Below are 20372 nucleotides of genomic sequence, written 5' to 3' on the forward strand. Positions count from 1 at the left end.
ATATATATATATGAGGTTGAGACGGTATGACGAAAAAAAAATCTCTGGTCGTGAGTCTCATGGTGCTTGGCGCCAAGACGAAAGAATTGTCGCTAAACAGCCTGTCGTAAAGTAACTATGACTCTGAGGAGGGTCGCTAGCCTACGAAGACGTGAGCCCAGAAGCAGAGGAACGACCACCGTTGGGAGCCATTACCAAGCAACGTGACTAAGGACACTAGTCTGTGTGTGAGTGTGATCTGTGATGTGCATTCACGAGTTGTTTCAATGTCCAAAAGATCCAATTACCAATCCAAACCTCGTCTACAGTCATACTCGGTCACGTGACAATATCTTACACAGAGAACAGACGGGCGGGGGTGGTCCCTTTTACGCTCCGGCTGCTTTACTCCAAGGAAACAATCCCCGTTCCCACTATATATGGAGGTGTGTGGGTTGATGTCAGCTCTTACTGAGGGACCCAACAAAGTAGGTGTCTCCCCTCACCTGTGGATGGAAACAGATACAATTTCCGAAACGCTGTTTTATCTAGCTTCTAGAATACCGGACGATGGAGAAGGTCCGAAAACCCAGCAAATCTGAGCGCGAACATGTTCCTGTCTGTACATGTCCGACTATTAGCGAAACAGTGCGCCCACTTTATAGGTCATCTGCTCTATGAACAAGGGTACGTCATAGAGTGTGAAGTACGTTTAAACTTCCCACCGGCGTATGAACACTGGAAGTGAGTTGAAAATAGAATCTAGCAACTTCCTAATGATGACGTAACGGCCTACGTCACCAAGTGACCATGACGCACCCTCGTTCCCATAGCAGATGAAGTATACCAAAAAACCTGTATGCGACGAACGCAGCCGAGAGAGAGCTTTGCGATTAACGCGCGTCCACATTAATCGTGCTCGTCGAGAGACTCGTCTGGCTTTTACTTGTGCTCGTAAATCTTCGTCCACACTACTTCAGTTGCTCGCCAGGCTTCGGAGCGTGAGGATCCGTATATTTACTCGTAGTGTGCACAGGCTGTAGTCGTATTTTAATTTATTGGCTATAGTTTTTAAATTAAAAATATGCTTGTCTCGTGACTTGTCATATCGTCCACATTATTCGCGAGCATAGTGAGTCACACGAGCACGAGTGTACATCAGTGGCACTCAGGGACACGAGAGTCAGGAAAATGGGGGGGAGGAGAAGACAAGCGGAAAGACGAGATGATAACGGAGTGGGAAGGGTAGATAAAAGAAGAGAGGAAGGAGACTGCAGAAGAGGAGGAACAAGTGGAGAGAGACGATGAATAGTACGAAAAGAGAAACACAAGAAGGAAAAAGAAATAAAAGAGGAAGGACAAAAAGAACACAAAGAGGAGAAAAGGAGTGGGGAGATAAGGAAGAAGGAATAAGACGCGGAGAGAGAGAGAGAGAGAGAGCAGAAGATACAGGAACACAAGAAGTACCATAATAAGGAAGACGCCTTGGCTCTAGAAGGGGCAAAGCTACCCAGTTGCGAGGTACGTCACGGAATGAGGTATGTGTCTCAAGGTCAGTTGTAACATTTCTGTAAAACAGTTCCCTACGCGGACGGCTCAATAATGCAGCCATCTCTGGAGAACCGTGAGGCAGCCATATAATTTCATGGCCGAAATGGGTACTTCCACCCTAGTGTTACAGCGTTACAGTAAAGTGATGGAGTGCGCTACTGCATCGCTAATTATTAACCCAAATAATCGTCTTAATCACTACATACAGCGCACATAAACCCCGAAAATCTATTTGATTGTCTGATCCTGATCCTCCGAAACGGCGCATTGGAGAGAAAATCACAAAGAGAAAAAATATTCCTCGTGCAGAGAAAACTCCAGGGAATAGGTAATTTTTCCGACATGTACAATTTCTTTCGCCAATATATGAGACAAACTCCGTCTTAAGTGCAACAATTTAATTGTAGTTCTTCTTCTTACCTTCCTCCACACTACATGTTTCGGCCCTAAATGACCATCATCAGGTGTATATTCTTATGTAGCTGCTACACTGCCCGTAGTTTAAAATTTAAAACACCAGACTTTTCAATTGTATGTATGTATAAAATCTTTGTTAACCTACACACGTCAATTTGATTTCTAAAATTGGCACTTTTTAAAACTTCAATTTCAAATTAAAATGTCTTTAAATTTTCCGTTCTTTTCCAAATTTTAAAAATTGACGTATTAAAGATAGACGGCGGCACACGCACAGAGAGCCTACACAGAACAATACCTCAACAGCGATAAAACGAAGAAGTGGCCGCTGCAGCACTATAGACATGGGGCGAGTACCCCGAGAAATTTTAATTTTTAAAATTTGGAAAAGAACGGAAAATTTAAAGACATTTTAATTTGAAATTGAAGTTTTAAAAAGTGCCAATTTTAGAAATCAAATTGACGTGTGTAGGTTAACAAAGATTTTATACATACATACAACTGAAAAGACTGGTGTTTTAAATTTTAAACTACGGGCAGTGTAGCAGCTACGTAAGAATATACACCTGATGATGGCCATTTAGGGCCGAAACATGTAGTGTGGAGGAAATAAAGAAGGAAGAACTACAATTAAATTGTTGCACTTAAGACGGAGTTGTCTCATATATATTGTGTGAGTGTAACAGGATGCTTACATATAATATTCTTTCGCCAAACTTCCTACCATAAGAAAAGCATTATGATGGTGACAACAATGGTCACGTGATAAGTGTGACTATAGAAGGGGTTCGGACAGGTAATCGGATTTACTGGATTCCTGAACAACTCGTAACTACACTTTACAAATCACTATCACACACAGACTAGTGTTCTGTCTTTACTAGCCGTTGCTTAGCAGCGGCTTCAATGGCGGACAACCCCTTCCTCTGAGTTCCATAACTGTCCTGCATCAGCTACCCGCTTCTCACTTCTGACAACTGCAACTCTCAACTGTCTGCCTACAGACTCTCTCTTTGACTCACTCGTAATGGCAGCTGGCTTTCTGCACGGATCACACAGAAAACCCCGCTTCCAACAGAGTGTCTGTTGCGGCCATCATGTGACGGCTACAGAACCATTGCCTAGCAACGTGAATATTCGCAGAGCCGTTCCCTAGAAACGGCTCTGCTGGTTTCACAATTGTGAATTTCAGCAGACATGCCACAATATTTTCCACAGTAACCATGGTACGATGTAGCCGCACTTGCATCAGTTTTAGAGTTCTTCAATTTTATGAGTGTGAAATTGTAAACGCAGTTCAGCCATTTTAGTCAGAAAATACAATTCCCTCACACAGCCTGCCCCAAAAGAATTGTCTTGTGAACGTCACAGAAATGAGGTGTGTGGGACAAAGTACCCGGATGTGTTAAATGTGACCGCGACGAGACATGAACACAGTTCTTGAAACTGAGGACCAGTGTCTCCATTTTCTCAATAACCTTCCGCAACACAGCCTGCGCAGACAGAGGCTGTGACATTATTAATATCTGCTGCTCTATGAACAGCATTACAGGGCCTTGGGATATATTTTTAAAAGTTGCCACTTGCGTCACTCTGAGGCCCGGCTCGACGTGACAATTGTTTCCTCCTGTCACTGAAACGGGTTAACTCGTCCTCGTTAAAATTAATAACCTGAATACTTTTAATTACGGTCACACGATCTACGCTAGCCACATAAAATGTTGCGAAAACAGCGTTAAACTGACTGCTAAAGATATTAACTTTTTAATAATATCACCGCGTGGGAGGCAGAACTGCATATGCAACCATTAAATACCATCCTGGGTGAATACGGACTCGAGGTATGGAAAACCGAAAGCACCACAATCACCAATGACATTCAATCTACGAAAATGGTTACATATACGGTTGGTTTCATCTGGCTCAGAATAGGGAGCAGTAGCTGGCTCTTGTGAACAAGGCGATGAACCTTGGACCTTAGGGTTCTCTAGCATTCTAGGAATTTCTCGAGTGGCTGTGCAGCTCCTGGCTTCTCAAGGACTCAGCTTCATGGATTCTGTTAGGATAAGCTATAATGGACATGCAGAACGCAAGAAAGAGACGTTCATACATTTTAATCCCGAAGGAAAGAGACCACCAGGAAGACCTAGGCTTCAATGGGTCAATAATATTAAAACAGATCTTAAGGGAATAGGATCGGAGGGTTTTGCTTGGATTCATCTAGCTCAGGACAGGGATTAGTGGCGAGCCCTTGACAACACGATAATGAAACTTCGGGTTCCATAAGATGTTGGGAAATGCTTTCCACCTTCTCAGAGTCAGAGACAGAGTTACTTTAAGACTGACGATTTACAGACAATCAGTTCGATTTTCTGCCAAGCCCCTTGAGGCTCATGACCATAGTTTTTCTGTAACCGAACCCTTGCGGTAATAGTCCTTATGTAACATCCACTCTGAAGAGATGGGTTTGTCTCTTAGGAACACGCTTCGCCTTTGTCAAGTGTACGTATCGCATACATTGTTATGGGACACTTGTACATATACATTTTTTGCTTAGAATGACCGAAACTATGACCTCACACAATATTGACCTTTTCTCTTTGAACACTCTGTATATCAAATGACGGGACTTCCCCTTTATATCTCTATTCTTTGCATTGCTCTTTATTCTTGCATCCTACCGATCTCCTAATTTCCATTTCTGAGTCGATGTCCCTCTTAACCTCTGTATGGGTTCAGAGGTTGGTCTCAGCCACACGTGGGGCGTCCACTCACTTAACTGTGACGAGGGTTGCGTAACGACGCTCTTTCCCAGCTGCGAGAAACAGCAGAAGGACGGAAAACTTCTGGCGGAGCGGAAGTGACGAGAGATGACGCTGTAATTGCATAATTTGTGGCTCTATGTTTTACTGAAGCAACTGAGGAAAACCATGGAAAGTGTCGGATCTGTAATTCCATCCCATGAAGCAATACCAGCAACCAGTGGAACGCGACAAGCGTCGTAAAACCGAGCCGATCTTCTTTGAGATTTCAATTCAAACTGTAGGAGCGGTTCTGAGCAAGGGAGGGCACATGTACCCCCTGAGGACACACAAAGGTTTAGAAGGGAACAACCACAGGCAAAACGGTCCTACGTAAGCGACTTGTTTACTTCTTTACGTATAAAGTTTTTTTTGCGTGGAATAAACGGAGTTTGTTTTACAGGGAGAACAGGTGCGCCGGAACAGCTCAGATTATATAGTGATTAGGCTACGGGCTGAATAGCCAAGGAATCGGGGTTCAATTCCAAGAATGGTACGATACATTTTTCTTTACAGAGTCCAGACCGGCTCTGGGGCCCACCCAGCCTCCTATCCAATGGGTACCGTGGCTCTTTCCGCAGGGTTAAAGCGACAGGGGCGTGAATCTGACCACCAACTTCCAGTCTAATGCTGAAGTTAAGAATGCATGGAGCTATACCTCCACTTCGCTACATGTCTCCATGGAGACCATTTAGTTTTCAACGCGACAAAGAGTCTCTGTATTTTGTTGCGTGAGACACAAATAAAATCGGCCCTGAAAAGGGGGCACGTAAAGTTTGGTTACGAGACCGCTGGGCACACAAACAGCACAAGGGCGTGAGGGGCTGATCTGCGCCCTCGGACGGTGGTGTGACGCAACAGGCGGCGCTGTCGTCACCACCAAGTCTGACGTTGCTAGGTTACCAGGAATAAGAAGGACGAGATGGCTAGGGCACGAGAATAACTCACAGCTGACTTCACGAACATAAAGGAGATAAAGGTTGTCTACAAAGCCATAGGTGACTTCCTGCACAGACGCGTTCCCGGATATTTTGTTTCTAAATAGTTCTCACTCGAAAGAAGCAGAATTTTAAATAATGACAATTATGACATACATCCATCCACCAATTTAAAGAACACCATTCACAACACCGACCCCGTAAAGCACAGTGGTCATTATTTATACCGCTCCACCTAAAGCAGTACTCAAACCCGTATGGACCTATGGAATTGAGATATGGGGGGCAGCCTCCAATTCCAACACCGAAATCCTCCAGCGCTTTCAATCCAAGCCTCTCCGATCCATTCTGAACGCACTTGGTACATATACAACCATAGGATCCATGCAGATCTATAAATAAACTCAACCAAAGTTTCGGAGGAACATATCGCCTCCATCTTCAGGGCAAAAGAATAAGCTAAGCGAGAAACCAGCGTGAATCAAGAGCCACAAAACAATCCAACGGGAGTTATACTTTCTGGAGTATAACGCCGCGTAGAAGGTAAAAGTAAAGACATTCCTGTGCTTAATGAGTTAAGCATGCCACCATGAAGATGTATGGAGAGTTGAGGGAGAGCTCCAAATATTCTTAGCATCGGCATGCATGCCTGTAGAGCTTCTAAAAGCCTACGTAAGGTCACGTTCCTGAAGACAAAATCGCCACCGTGGGAACTTCAAACCCAACGAAACAGTCGGCTTTCCATAGTTTCCTTCTTCACTTCCCAACACTTTACCTTCTTTCCAACCTACCCTTACGGGAATGACAAGCGGGCTCTGTGTGGGAACCTTCAAATATGGGAAGTCTGTTGCAGTGTTTCTCGCTGCTGTCTTGTATTCCAGAAGTCTCCCGCTCGAATCTTGGCCGAAACAATAACTATCGTGACTGAAGATTTTTGTGATTTTCCTCAGTTCCCCATATATGTGTCGGGATTGTACCTAAAATCAGATCACGGCCGATTCCTCCTACATCCCTTCAAATTCATCATTCACCAATCGACTGCCTCATACAATTTAGCGATCAGAGTGGAGTATGGGTCACGGGGTATTCTTACAAGCTGAGTGACAAGCCTCTGACGATGCCTTTTTAAGAAGTCGAAGCACGTAGCGCGAATAACCAAATGAGCTCTTAAGATTGACATCTGATGGTGGCAATATTATTTACATGGGAACGTTTACTCTGTATATCACATTAAACATCGAAACACAAAGAGAGAGAAACTGAAAGCCCTTTACGCATAAACCACAATGAGTTCGAGACAACGTCAATATTTACGCCACTTGACGGCTTGGCGGTGGCTGCAGTTACGTCCGATCCTTGTCAGTTGCAACGAATTCGCGGGAACACCGATAGGAGCGCCACTTGATGGACAGTCTGTAATTACGTTGCAGTAAGTGCGCTGAAACGCCGATGGGAGCGCCACCAGACGGCTTATCGGAGGCTATACGCACGCATTCTGCTAGTTAAACTAGTTAAACTTAATTTGTTTGCTTTCCCGCGAAATGAAGGACATTCTGAATGTCCCGTGGGTACTCACGTTGATGACGACTCGCTCACAGAAGTCGTGGTCGTGTGGGATGGGTTCGAAGTGTTGCACTCCAGTGAACTGGCTGTGAGGGGTCGGCCCGTCCTCGTCTTGGCTGCTGAGTTTCGGCAGCGACCTGCAACACAGGACAACGCGACGTCACACACTGACATGTGTTAGCAGCTAATCTGCCACCGCCCGTTACAGAGACTACATGGGAATAACATGAAGACGAAGGGTGCAGTTTCCTCCTAAATTGTGATAGTTATTGACCGGACTCCACGGCGTCACATGGCAGAGTATTCTAGTTTCCTGGGCTTCATCTATAACTTGATATTAACCAGAACACAAAGTTTTGGAAGGTGAATCTGCTCCCATCCTCACGTACCTACCTAGTTGGGTCCCTTAGAAGAAGGTAATCCAAACATTTTCACAATAGTCCTCGCGGACCGGACGAGAAGCTGTCACGGGCCGTAGTTTCCGAAGTTTAGGTCTAACTGCTCAGCACCACGAGGATCTACAGGGTGATTCACTCGGATATGACTCCGAATTAATAATTGTGAATAGAACGATACTGTACCGGAAACACTGTGCAGTGCGCAATACTGACTAGGCGTCTGCTGCCTAGTTAGCGCCATTACTCCCACTGCTGCCACCTTTCCTGCCATGCTCGCTGTTAAAATTCACAGATATGGAGCTTCGTGTCTGCCTGTGTCTCCAGGAGGACGGAAACCCAATTATCTCCACATCTACCGAGGTACGTGCTCCGAAAATTTCGTTTTAATTGGTAGATCATCATGTGATTTATATTTATCCTGGGCCTCTTCTGAGTGAATCACCCTGTAGAATTAGCTCAAGTGTGGAAATACGGGTCCTCCACGGCCTCACTGACATGACGAGAGCAGTATATCCCCATACCAAGCAAGGACGCATATTTTTAGTCTAGCGCTCTATTTTCGAATCCTCTTGGCAGATATACAGTGCTTACTGTGGCAAACGCAGACGTGCACATAGATCCACCTGTGCAGCAAAGTGCGGCGCCCGGGGAAGTGTCGAGAGTCGCAGGAGACCTACAGGGACCCAAGCGATATGACCCTCTACCCCGTATTTCTTGCCAGGGACATGGTCACCACCTGGGTCTCTTTTCCCGGGGGAGAGGGTACAGCCAGTCTTCGTGGGAGGGGACTCAGAAGGAAAATCTCTTTACTTACGTATTAGCCCTTTACGACAATTTTTACTCATTTCTCTAGGGTAATTACGATGCAGGAACAGTACAAAAATGCGGTTTTAGTGTTTCATGCATTTGCTTCCTTTCTAATTTTGACATTTCCCAAAAATTCAGCTGCGGAGTCGCCTCGTTTGCCTCCCCCCCATCAGCGCAACATACTGCACCCTTCAAGATGAAAGGGTCAACATGCCGAGCAGGCAAGCAGCAAGTTTTCTCATACCGACGCGTCGCGGCCTTCATGTTATGTTAGATACATGTTGCAGTCTCGGACATTATGGCCCCGTGACATAAGCCAGAAGACTGCAATGTGAACATCCACCGATATGAAGACCGCAAATCTAAGGGCGACCGCACACCAACTGCGTCAAGACAAGCATCAAGACATGAGACAAATGACGCAGTCTTGCTTCATTCGTGATTCGTCGGGATAATGAATCAGACCGGTGTGCGGCGGTTTTCATAATCTCATTCGTTTCAACTGTGCTCCTTTCTTTGCGTCATGTCGCAGACATCGTGTCTTGATTGTTACATGTCTTGACGCATGCCGGTGTGCGGCATACCTTACATGGGTACAGAGCCTGTTTGGCAACATGTCTGAGTATTTCTTTCCGGCGCAGCCCGTGACATATTTACACGTCAATTTGAAGTGACCGTTCCCTTCCCGCTGTAAGAACAGTCTCTTCAAGTTACAGCACTACTGCAAGGAGCCGGGTTGGGAATTCTGTGTATTGCATCATGAAGTAAACACTTTTACAATTTTCAAACACGTTTAGGAAGTAGAAACACAGACTGGAACAATTCCGACATTCTTTATACATTCCGCTTAAGATTAAGCCGTTGCAAGAACATTTCGCCTGATCGTACACACACCTTTCTTCACCCCCCAACTCACAGAGCAGCTCACAATTAACTAACTAGCTAATTCCTTGCAGCTGGGCTCTTCTTGAGAAGCCGCCAGTTGTGCAGCTACTCAAGAACTTCCCAACATTATGTGGAACCCGAAGGTTCATTACCGTGTTCACAAGAGCCCTCCACTAGACCCTATCCTGAACCAGATCAATCCAGTCCATACCATCTCATCCTCTTATCTCTCTAAGATACATTTTATTATTATCCACCACCTACGTCTTGGTCATCCTAGTGGTCTCTTTCCTTCTGGCTTTCCCACGAATATCCTATATGCATTCATCTTCTCCCCCATTCATGCTACATGCTCTGTAAATCTCATCCCCCTGACCATTCTAACTATATTTGCTGAAGAGTACAAGTTATGTAGTTTTCTTCAACCTCCTGTCACTTCCGCACATTCTCCTCAACACCCTGTTCTCAGACACCCTCAGTCAATGGACAATATTGAGCGTTGCATGAAATTGAAGCGAGTGCCGTCTGGCAACGATGCTGTTTCGTTCCTATGGTTACAAGGCGATGTCTACAGTAGTATCCAATAGAACAGGCATGACGTTACGTCGTTTCCATAGCAACTGTTGGATACTGTGCGGATCAGGGGTGGGGGACACACTACTTGTGATTATGATACACAAAAGCCATGGATATATTGTTTCCAAGCGGATGTGAAAGACGAAAACGAGGGATGAAACACGTACAGGCATGAGGAGATGCGGTCTCAATAGCAGTTGGCCATTAGAAACAGAACAAATGAATTGGATTGTGCAGATTTCGCCTTCTGCCTTCTGCGGTGACGATAGAAATATCTTTGGTAGGCCTACTGCAGCCAACAGTTCATTCTGATGAGGAGGGGCAAAGCATGTAGTTTCCATTGCTGGGTACCGACCCCAGAAAGAGACAATCTGAGATTAATAAGAAGACTGCATTCTTCATAGTCACCGCCGTGAAAGCGTCAAATCTTAAGATTAATATGTTACCTTTAGCATATATTAACCACAATTTTGTCTGTTACACACTACCCAGAAGAGATTCAGTATCTCCTATCATCGTGGTAAGTTTTATTTGCAATCTGTAACGTTACAGGCGTGCCGTAAGGCTGGGAGCTCGCATCCGCACAGCAGCGGCAGACTCTCCGGCCGAGGGGCTAAGTGATTTGCGGCAAGCTGTAAGATGATCGCACTTACTGAAACGAGAGATACAATGCAAGATGGGGAATGTAATTGGGATGCAAGACAGTAGACTGCCGAAGACGTGTTAAGACCGAGAAGTAGATGGAAAGATAATTTTAAAGAAGTCTGAGTATCAGAACGGGCTTATACCGCCCAATCTCTGGGTTGAAATAATTCACTCACGGAGCTGAGCCCTTCTTGAGGAGCTGCCAATTGTGCAGCTACTCAAGAACTTCACAGAATTTTATGGAACCGGCAGGTCCATTACCGTGTTCAGAAGAGCCCTCCACTGGTCCATATCCTGAGTCAGATCAATCCAATCCATAACATCCCATCCTATCTCTCTAAGATCCATTTTAATATCGTCCAACCACCTACGCCCTGATCTTCCCAGTGGTCTCTTTCCTTATGGCTTTCCCACGAATATGCTATATGCATTCCTCGTCTCCTCTATTCGTGCTACTTGCCCTGCCCACCGTATCCTCCCTGACTTGATCATTCTAATTATACTTGGAGAAGAGTACAAGTTATGAAGCTCCTCATTATGCAGTTTTCTCCAGCCTCCTGTCACTTCAACTGTTGAAATAATAATAACAAATGAAGATAAAAAGCGGCCGAAATAGAGTGTTACTGAAATCCGAGGGTTCATGAGACTCGTAACCAATAAGACATTTAATATCTTATAGAGCGGTGTTTCTCAACCGCCGGGCCGCGGTCTCACAAAGGTTGAGAAACATTACTATGTAGGAGCACGTCACAGTTCAGCTGCTTCTCAGACGGGGTTCATATCTTTTGCTGAAAATTTGAGTACATTTCATTTTGTCTGAGAGCCAATGAATGGCCGAGCCTTGATACAAAACTCTGTAAAACTGTGTTAAGTAACTCTCCAGTATCTGCCTGAAGACGCAAATCATGATCCCTCTGCAGTGTTTATTCAGTTCCTACTTTACAGGAAACATGATGCATACCCACTACGAGGAACAACCGGGTAACGCTGATTATGCAATTGTTGATAACGGTGACAATCGCGCGAAATGCTGAGGGAGAATGACGCTTTTGTTTGGCTAACCCGCACACACCCTACACCCCTTATCTCAAGTAAGTGGACTCGACCACATTCACTGCGCATTCCGTTAAGAGCGGCCAGGCCTAACAACACGAACAGTACACTATACAAGCAAAAAGCTAAGTTTCTGGGTGTTGAGCAGGTGGTCCTTTAAAGGGTTGAGATTCAGGGGAAAGGAACGGTAAGCAGTCTGTCTGTTATTTTGGCATTTTATTGTAGAAAACACGAGAAAATACCCGAATTTGAGTGAAGACCTTATTTCTCAAATGCCTGTATAACAACATACACCATTGTTTTATATTGGGAAGACATTATGACTTACAACAATCCATTTTGCATACCGTCAAATGGGGTGAGTTTGTGCCGTGTCAGTTTCATCAGATGTATTATTAACTAGAAAAGAACATAATTTAGAGTTTGTTTCCGTTCTAGTTAATAGTACATCTGATGAAACTGACACGGCACAAACTCACACATACTGAGACAAAGTTATCCCATATGACGCTATGTAGTTGAAAGAAATGAAAAGAATAATCAAACAGAAGTAGGCTTATGTGATCTCCATGCTGTCTGTGTATCTCCCAATACTAACTTTTGAATACCTGAACCAATCTTCATGAAACTTGCTATGCACATAATGGCTCCTGATCTCAATTCAACGGCGTACTTCATAAATCCTTCCTATCAGTGTGTATGTATGTGTATCTGTCCTATCGTTGCTAGGCAACGGCACGGTACACACTTTCCTGCGGCAACGAATACACGCAACAAGATATGAAATGCTTGGCGTGTGTCTATGGATCTGTGTATCCCCCTGTAGTTACTAGGTAATGACTCGACAGAGACGTTCCCGCGGCGACGAAAAATTGCTGAGACGTACTTTTCTATAAGGTCCTTGTCGTATCAAACCAAAGTAATCGATTAGTTCTTTCCAGAACTTCTTGTTTCATGTAAGTCTGCACTTCGGACTGACCGCGCCAGCAAAAGTAGCGACTCATGAGACAGAGTCGAATCCACGGCATTGATCGCGCTCCCGCGTTACCATGGCGACATCTCGCTGCAACACCGACCGAGCCGTCCGTGTGGACCACCGGGTCAAACTCCTCGCCCCGCCGGGAGAAAGCTTTCAAGTGGAGCCGTGATTCAGAAAACCGCAAGTTTATTTTGAGATATCAGAAGAGAGCCAAAGCAGCAGCCACTGCGAGCTCTTCGGCCGTTCCTCATGTCCTGCACGCACGCACACACTTCTAACAAGCGTTCCTCATGATTCCATATGAATCCCGTATTTGCCTGCAATCACTGCAGTCAATCTTACCATAAAATCAGAAATAATTTTTCATTTTACTTCGATAAATATTCGCCACAGTAAAAACAAAACGTTTAAGAATATTTATGTTGTACTTAATTAGCAGTAGTACCCGTTCTTCGTCCGGGATCCAGCAAACAACTTTATCAGTATTAGAACATGCCATCAGGATTAACACACAAACACAGCATTCACAGTTCATAAGCGCCTTGTCATCACGCGTCGGGTTCCTTAGTAACAATGCAAAACAGTCGGACAAACAGTTCCCCACCTTTATCATCGAAGCTGCAGTGCATAATCAGCATCCGGCGTGAGTGCTCAGGGCTTTAATCGGTAACATAAGGCATAAGATTTTGTTATTTAACCACGCACTTTTCAGGCAAAGGAACAATAGGCGAAATTAAAATGGCTTCTCACGAAATACATACATATACTGGACTGACTACCTCATAATATAATTACGAAAATCATCCACGGGGGGGTGGGGATCCATAGATGTAATATTTATACATGAAATTTGGCTGCGCCATAGCTCAAGCGGTTAGTCGCTGGCTTCCCATGGCGGCGGCCCGGGTTCGATCCCAGGTCTGGTCAAGTGGGATTTGTAGTGGACAATGTGGCGCTGGGGCAGTTTTTCTCTGAATACTTCGGTTTCCCCTGCCAATCTTCATTCCACCAATTGCTTCACAATCACCCTCACCTATCACCTGGGGCTGGTACAATAGGCCAGAAGTGGCCGCAGTACAAGGGACTTAGTCCCACCCCACTAGCAATAAAAAAGTAATATACATGAAATTTTATGGACAATTTAAACATTTCCTTGTAAACTGTTTTCAGATTTGTATTATAAATTCGAAATTTGGTGACCGAATCTTATTCACATTGAAGTGACTATAATTACGAAACTTAATCGAAACCAACTCAGTAGTTCAGGACGGACTCTCAACTCTAGTAACGTTCGTCCGAAACGTCGGTTCACATAAGATCTACACGGCGCCACATCCCAGAAGACGGAATTCTTCATAGTCGCCGCTGTGAACACCTCAAATCTCATATGACGCCGTACTGTTTGGCATACTGTAATTGTTTCTGGGGGCTGTGTGTGGCAAGTTACGAGCTCAAAGCAGACACGCTGACAGACAGGCCCGGTGAAGCGTCATGTCCGCCTGATATTAGGGCTAACAGGCACTCGCGTGAACTTTTATACGTATATTTATAAACACAGTGCAGAACACTGGCGGTAAATTTGTGGTCGGAAGGCAAATACCAAAACTGATGTCTATTTCCATCGCGAAGTGCAACTGACCTCTCGTCACGCATCAACCGTTGCTTGGCAACAAGGAAAGTTAACAGCTGAGTGACAATTATAAACCAAAAACAGGATGTCTAAAGTCTCTGTGTTCATAAAGGTGAAAATTAAAATAGCAGCTTCAGATACGGAGGGGGAATGTGATTTGCAGTGCACCTTAAGGCTCTGTTCTGTGCTGATACAGCAACAGTAACCAACGCGGAAATTAATCAGAGACTTCATATAGACACTTCATAAGAAAGGCGAAAAAGTGTACTCCAGTCGGAGTACATATATGCTTTGCTATATACGTGTAGATCAGTCGGTATAGCGAATAGGCTATGGAGGTTTCTGCAGGACACGCAGTGCCGTGAGACAGAGACCCAGAATGACTGCGCTGGCGAGGAGCAGCAGGAATTTACCCGATCCGACCTGCATAGGCAGAGGAATCGGGAAGATTTCCATTTGGGGCAGAAAATTCGCTCTCTCCCATGGCGTCCACCCAACCTTGTATCTAATGGGTACCGGGGGTTCTTCTTGGAATGTAAAACGGACGGGCCGTGAAGCTGACCACTCAGCTCCATCAAGTGCGGACGTTAGGAACGCGCTGAACTACATCAACAGGGCCATAAATAGCTTCATGTCCTGGTGTTCAATTAAGCACAGAGACAACTTTACTTTATTTTACCTGTCACTATCAGGAAGTTACAGACAGTAACAAATTTTTTATTGCTAGTGGGGTGGGACTAAGTCCCTTGTACTGCGGCCACTTCTGGCCTATTGTACCAGCCCCAGATGATAGGTGAGGGTGATTGTGGAGCAATTGGTGGAATGAAGATTGGCAGGGGAAACCGAAGTACTCGGAGAAAACCTGCCCCAGCGCCACTTTGTCCACCACAAATCCCACTTGACCAGACCCCGGAGACGAACCCGGGCCGCCGCGGTGGGAAGCCAGCGACTGACCGCTTGAGCTATGGCGCGGCCGACAGTAACAGTTGCCACAGAGCATATGTAACTGATGACGTGTCGTGTCACCATCTGAAACCTTACGCTCAATTCAAGAAATTGGAGGCAATCTGTTCCACTTGAGGTTATGCGCGTTTGTTGTGCTTTTGATGTAGACATCTTCACTTGTTCTCTCTTTGCCGTCACGTCCAATAAATGTTCTCTTTTAAGTTCGTCTTCCTCCATATCCTCCCAAATGCATTCCTAACAACTCTTTACTTCGGCTCCATATAGCTTTCAAACTACACGGAGGTTCGCTGCAAATGTAGCGAAAAACGGTCGCGGGCACTCGACAAGGAATGGGGTGTTAGGCGTGGGGCTAACAACTCCTCAGAGTAAAAAATAAAGTTGTTACGAAATGTCATAATCAGGGCCCGGATTTTGATGACCTGAAAATATTTTAAAAATGACCTATAAAATGACAGAAAAAATCCAGAAAATGACTAAAGGAGAAAACAAAGAACACTTCGCTTCCATGTTATTCACATTTCAGAAAACATATGAAGAAAAATTCCCCAAAATGGCCAAAAATGACGAGAAATGCCCTTAAAAGTCCAAACATTTACCAAAAATTACCCCCCAAATGAAAAAATTACCTTAAACCTAAAAATGTCAAAAAATGACAAAAAATTACCTATAAAATTTACAATTCTGTAACCAGCAGCTCATATCCGAGATTTAAGAGCATCGCATAGGATACAAGGAAAAAAAGATGACATGTCATCAAAATCCGGGCCCTGGTCACGATGAAGTGATGGAAGGGTTGAGAAAACTGCATAATGAGGAGCTTCATAATTTGTACTCTTCTCCAAGTATAATTAGAATGATCAAGTCAAGGCGGATGAGGTGGGCAGAGCATGTAGCACAAATGGGGAGAAGAGGAATTCACATAAGATATTGGTGGGAAAGCCAGAAGACAAGAGACCACTAGGAAGACCAAGACGTAGGTGTGTGGATAATATTAAAATGGATCTTAGAGATAGGATGGGGTAGTATGGACTGGATTGATCTGGCTCAGGATAGGGACCAGTGGAGGGCTCTTGTGAAGACGGCAATGAACCTTCGGGTTCCAAGAAATGCTGGGAAGGTCTTCAGTAGCTGCAGAATTGGCGCCTACACAAGAAGGGCTCAGCTCCATGAAGTTAGTATCGACAAACAAGCACACCAATTTCTATAGCGTCAAGGGATTATAAACTTGAGATTTCAAGTGATCACGGCCGTGGCTATGAAGATCGCGGTTGTGTCCGATGTGACGCCGTGAAATTCGATAATGGGCACCAACATTTCGAAGAAACCTATAACCACCATTTCTTAGGGTAGAAGAGTGTTACCCTGAAGATGGAAACAATAGGCTCTTCCGATACCTTAGTACAAATCCTACCTAACTAAACGGGGTCACATAGACTGTAATGCAGACATTAATGCCACAAATGTAGATTCACTTTAACTTGTTTAGTATTTCTCCCAGTAAAAGATTCGCCGTGACCTTGCGGCAACTTCTCTGACACTTCATTGAAGCGGGAAGTCTAAACACTCAGCAGCAGGGGCTCACCATCGCGCCGCTGGAGAGAGGCTGTTTCCAGCAGCGACGGAGAGTGGAATGTAAGTGCAGGAACAGGGCAGAGGGGAACCTGCGATTTTATGCGCAGAACAAACAAATTTTGCGCTCACTACAAGAAGTTACATACAGTAACGCTGCAAAGACAATGGCTGTCCACTCACGTGACTATCTCCAAACAAATTTTACTGTGGAATAAAAGCCTGCGTACTTCAAAATCGCAAACTTAATGTGACGCCGTGTAGTCCAGTAGATCGTTAGAATTTTCTGAGGAACCTGCTGCCTCCATCTTCAGGGAAAAGCAGTGTTTCAGGCGTACCGCAAAGGATTAATATTCGAGGCCATGTGGTTCGGGTGGTGGGAAATATTAATACCGCTGACTTTTAACGTGACGCCGTGTAGTCCGGTAAATAGTTACTAACGGTTCGGGAAAACGTACTGCGTTCCTTAGAGTCAAGGACAGCTCAAAGAAACAACCAGCAAACAGTCCCACGGATTCTCAGAATGCGCCCTACACTGCGCGGTCACAATAATGCGAAGGGATAATACAAATATTGAATTCTGTGTTTATTTAGTATTTAATACGGCACGGACGCCATAGGAAACACCGCGTTCTACAGTTCTTCTATTGTTGCGTGTACTTGCTGCCGCATAAAAGTCTTTACTAAGCCGTTGCCTAGCAACGACCGTCCCTTCTCAGTTCAATATTGATGGGGACAAATAGACAGGAAGGTGACCTCATAAGCCTACTTTTATTGTATCAAATTACGGAAAGTAGGCTAAAATGGTTTGTAACGGAGCTGTCATTACTTACTTTTAGGGTTTCATCCGAACATCTGGCTAGAGGGAGTGAGTAAAAACCACGATAGAACAATACGAATTCAGAATTGCTGGTAACCCGGCCGAGCTTCGAACTCAGCACACCTCGAATACGAGTCTAGAGCGTTACCACCACGCTAACCCGTTCAGTTCTGGGATGCAGTATTGTGGAATGTGGTAGATAGGTATTGGCGTTTCGGAGGTACGTGATAACTCCATGTTTCACTGTGAAGACAGAGGCAGGAGGTCCCTGCGAAACATTGGTACCTATCCAGAAAACTATGCTGTAGAAACAAACAAGAGTAAGTTAGTGCCTTCTGGAATGCGACGCCGTGTAGTTTGGTAGATGTTTACAAAATTTAGAGCTGACTGGCTTGATGCTGTGATTTCAAACAGAGATGGAGCCAGCAGCAATAGCATCAAGTCAAGCATGCGCATGGCTCAGTAAATCGCGCAAGACAACGAAACGCGTTCCAAGAGGAATCTAATCTTCTTTTCTTCTCGGATGTCAATGGCACGCGACGGTTCGGAGTGTGGCCAAGACTTTCGTTTGCTCCAACATTGCGGTGTCAAGGTGTTTCGCGATTCATTCACCGGCACATAGCGACCTGCAGGCAGAACCGGCTGAATGGGGCGCGTGCTGTGTGGATATGAGGTTATCACAGCGGCGACAACGAAACGTAGTGCCATGTCCGTCCGTCCATCCAACTATCTATGGCTGTATAGCCCGTTGTTGGGCCTTGGCTACTTTTTCAGTCTCAATCAGTAGGAGTCCTTGGACCAGCCCGGTGCAAGGCCGCTACATACACGTAGAATAATCACAGACAGACATCCATGCCTCGAGTGGGATTCAAAACCACGGCCACAGTGACCGGCATCAAATGCTCGAATCTTTGCGTCTGGGTTATTGAACGACGCCTTCAGAAAATCAGACTATACAGCGTCCAATGAGGGATAGATGAATCTTAAAGGATTTGCAAAGAAGTGGTCGTGGCCTGTTCAAGGTACTATCCCAGTATACTCTTGCAGAGACTGAGAAGTACTATAAAGACCTCGAGGAGTACTATGTTCTGGGATGAGATGCCGTGCAGTCCGATACAAGTTCACTGACGTTTCGGAGCAATATACTGCCTCCATCTTCAGGGTTTAAGAACAAGACAATAAGTAGGGAACAACTTGTACCGAACTATGCGACGTTACGACACAGAAGAGAGTACCGTGCGGAGTAACCGCCCACAGAAGTTCAAATCCAACACACGGGAATCTCATTAAGGATTCGTTGGATTTGTGGTTCTCACGGCGGTGGCTATGCGTTGTAACGTCCGACGTTTCGGAGTAAAATATCTGGTCCAGCTTCGAGATCGAAAATTACGCCAAATGAGAAGCCGGAAGAAGCAGGCGGAGAACTCGAAGGAAGAAACAATGAAAGAAGAGAAGAGGAAACGACAGAGAGAGAGAAACAACCTCAAATTTTCCCTTAATTCATCATTACTGGATTCAAAATCTTCCTTCAGGAATTTATTTTGAAACACACTTCCTCCTTTCCCCCCCCCCTCAGATCCTTACTCTCGAGATCCGCCCGCTTCTGCCGGTTCTTGTTTCGCTCTCTTCGACCCTGAAGATGGAAGCAATACTTTCCTCCGAAGCGTCTGACCCCCCCCCCNGGAAGTGACGTGGAGCAGGTCGATAGGGAGCACTCAACTGCAGTGGCCGCCCCTCGACACCCTCACATCAAAGCAGCTGCGATCGAGAAAGAGGCTGACACTCCTCATCGGCACCAAGTGGCACCCACCTGACTCAGTAACTAACTCCACGAAAAGCCGCCAGTCGCTCATCTACTCAAGAATTCCCCGACATTTTATGGAACACAAAGGTTCATTACCGTGTTAGCCAACCACTGAGCCAGATTAATCCAGTCCATACCATCCCATCCTGTATCTCTAAGAACCCTTTTAGTATCATACTCCTACCTAGGCCACCTAGGCGTCATCTTCTGTCTGGATTCCTCTTCTGTCCCATTCCTACTACAAGCCCCGCCCATCTCACACACATGGACTTGATCCTTCCAGTTATACTTGGTGAAGAGTACAAGTTATGAAGCTGGGACACGCGGCAGCGTAGTCGGTTGAGGCATTATGCTACAAGACAGAACCTGAAGGTCCTTATCCTCAGCCAGCTCAATCTAATCCACATCATCCCTTCCCATCCCTTTAACATTCATTTTAATATTGTTCTCCCTCCTACATCTTGGTCTTCCCAGTGGCCTCCTTCCTTCTGGCTTCCCCACCAATATCCTACATGCATTCCTTCCCTCCCCATTCGTGCTACATGCCCTGCACATCTCATCCTCCTTGACTTGATAATTCTAATTATTCTTGGGGAAGAGTACAAGTTATGAAGCTTATTACCTCCCCTCACTACACCTCTCCTTGGTCCAAACGTTCTCCTCAGCACCCTGTTCTCAAGCACCCTCAGAGGTTGTTCTCCTAAGGCACAGTTAGCTAACTCGACGGAACAGAATCCCCCCTTCACGTCCTGGGTTCAGTACCAGTACTATGTAGCTTCAAGTGGTAGGCTGATTGGAAAACAAACTGGAAAGGCAGCGGTACCAGAGAGACTGAGGTAAACCACCACCAACTCAGCCAGCTCTTCAGCTTTACTAGACCAACGTACAACAAACGGAACTTGAAGACTCGCCGGCTTCTTGAGCAGATAGAGCTCCGGCCTTTCTTATCCTAAGGCAGGAGAAGCACCGAGAAACTGGGCCAATTCTTTAA

The 20372-nt window shown here is 45.3% G+C and overlaps 1 protein-coding gene across 7 annotated transcripts in view; it reads right to left on the reverse strand.

The window, feature by feature from the left end:
* The window catches only part of LOC111874401 (potassium voltage-gated channel protein Shaker), a 352375-nt gene that overhangs the window by 47597 nt on the left and 284406 nt on the right, over window positions 1–20372 (reverse strand). For all 7 annotated transcript variants that reach the window (XM_023869887.2, XM_023869904.2, XM_033755508.1 and 4 more), the window contains exon 2: window positions 7263–7386. In XM_023869887.2, coding sequence (XP_023725655.1) covers window positions 7263–7386 — 124 coding nt within the window. The remainder of the gene's footprint in view (window positions 1–7262; window positions 7387–20372) is intronic.

The sequence above is a fragment of the Cryptotermes secundus genome, unplaced genomic scaffold (genome assembly GCF_002891405.2).
Source record: "Cryptotermes secundus unplaced genomic scaffold, Csec_1.0 scaffold47, whole genome shotgun sequence".
Taxonomy (NCBI): Eukaryota; Metazoa; Arthropoda; class Insecta; order Blattodea; family Kalotermitidae; genus Cryptotermes; species Cryptotermes secundus.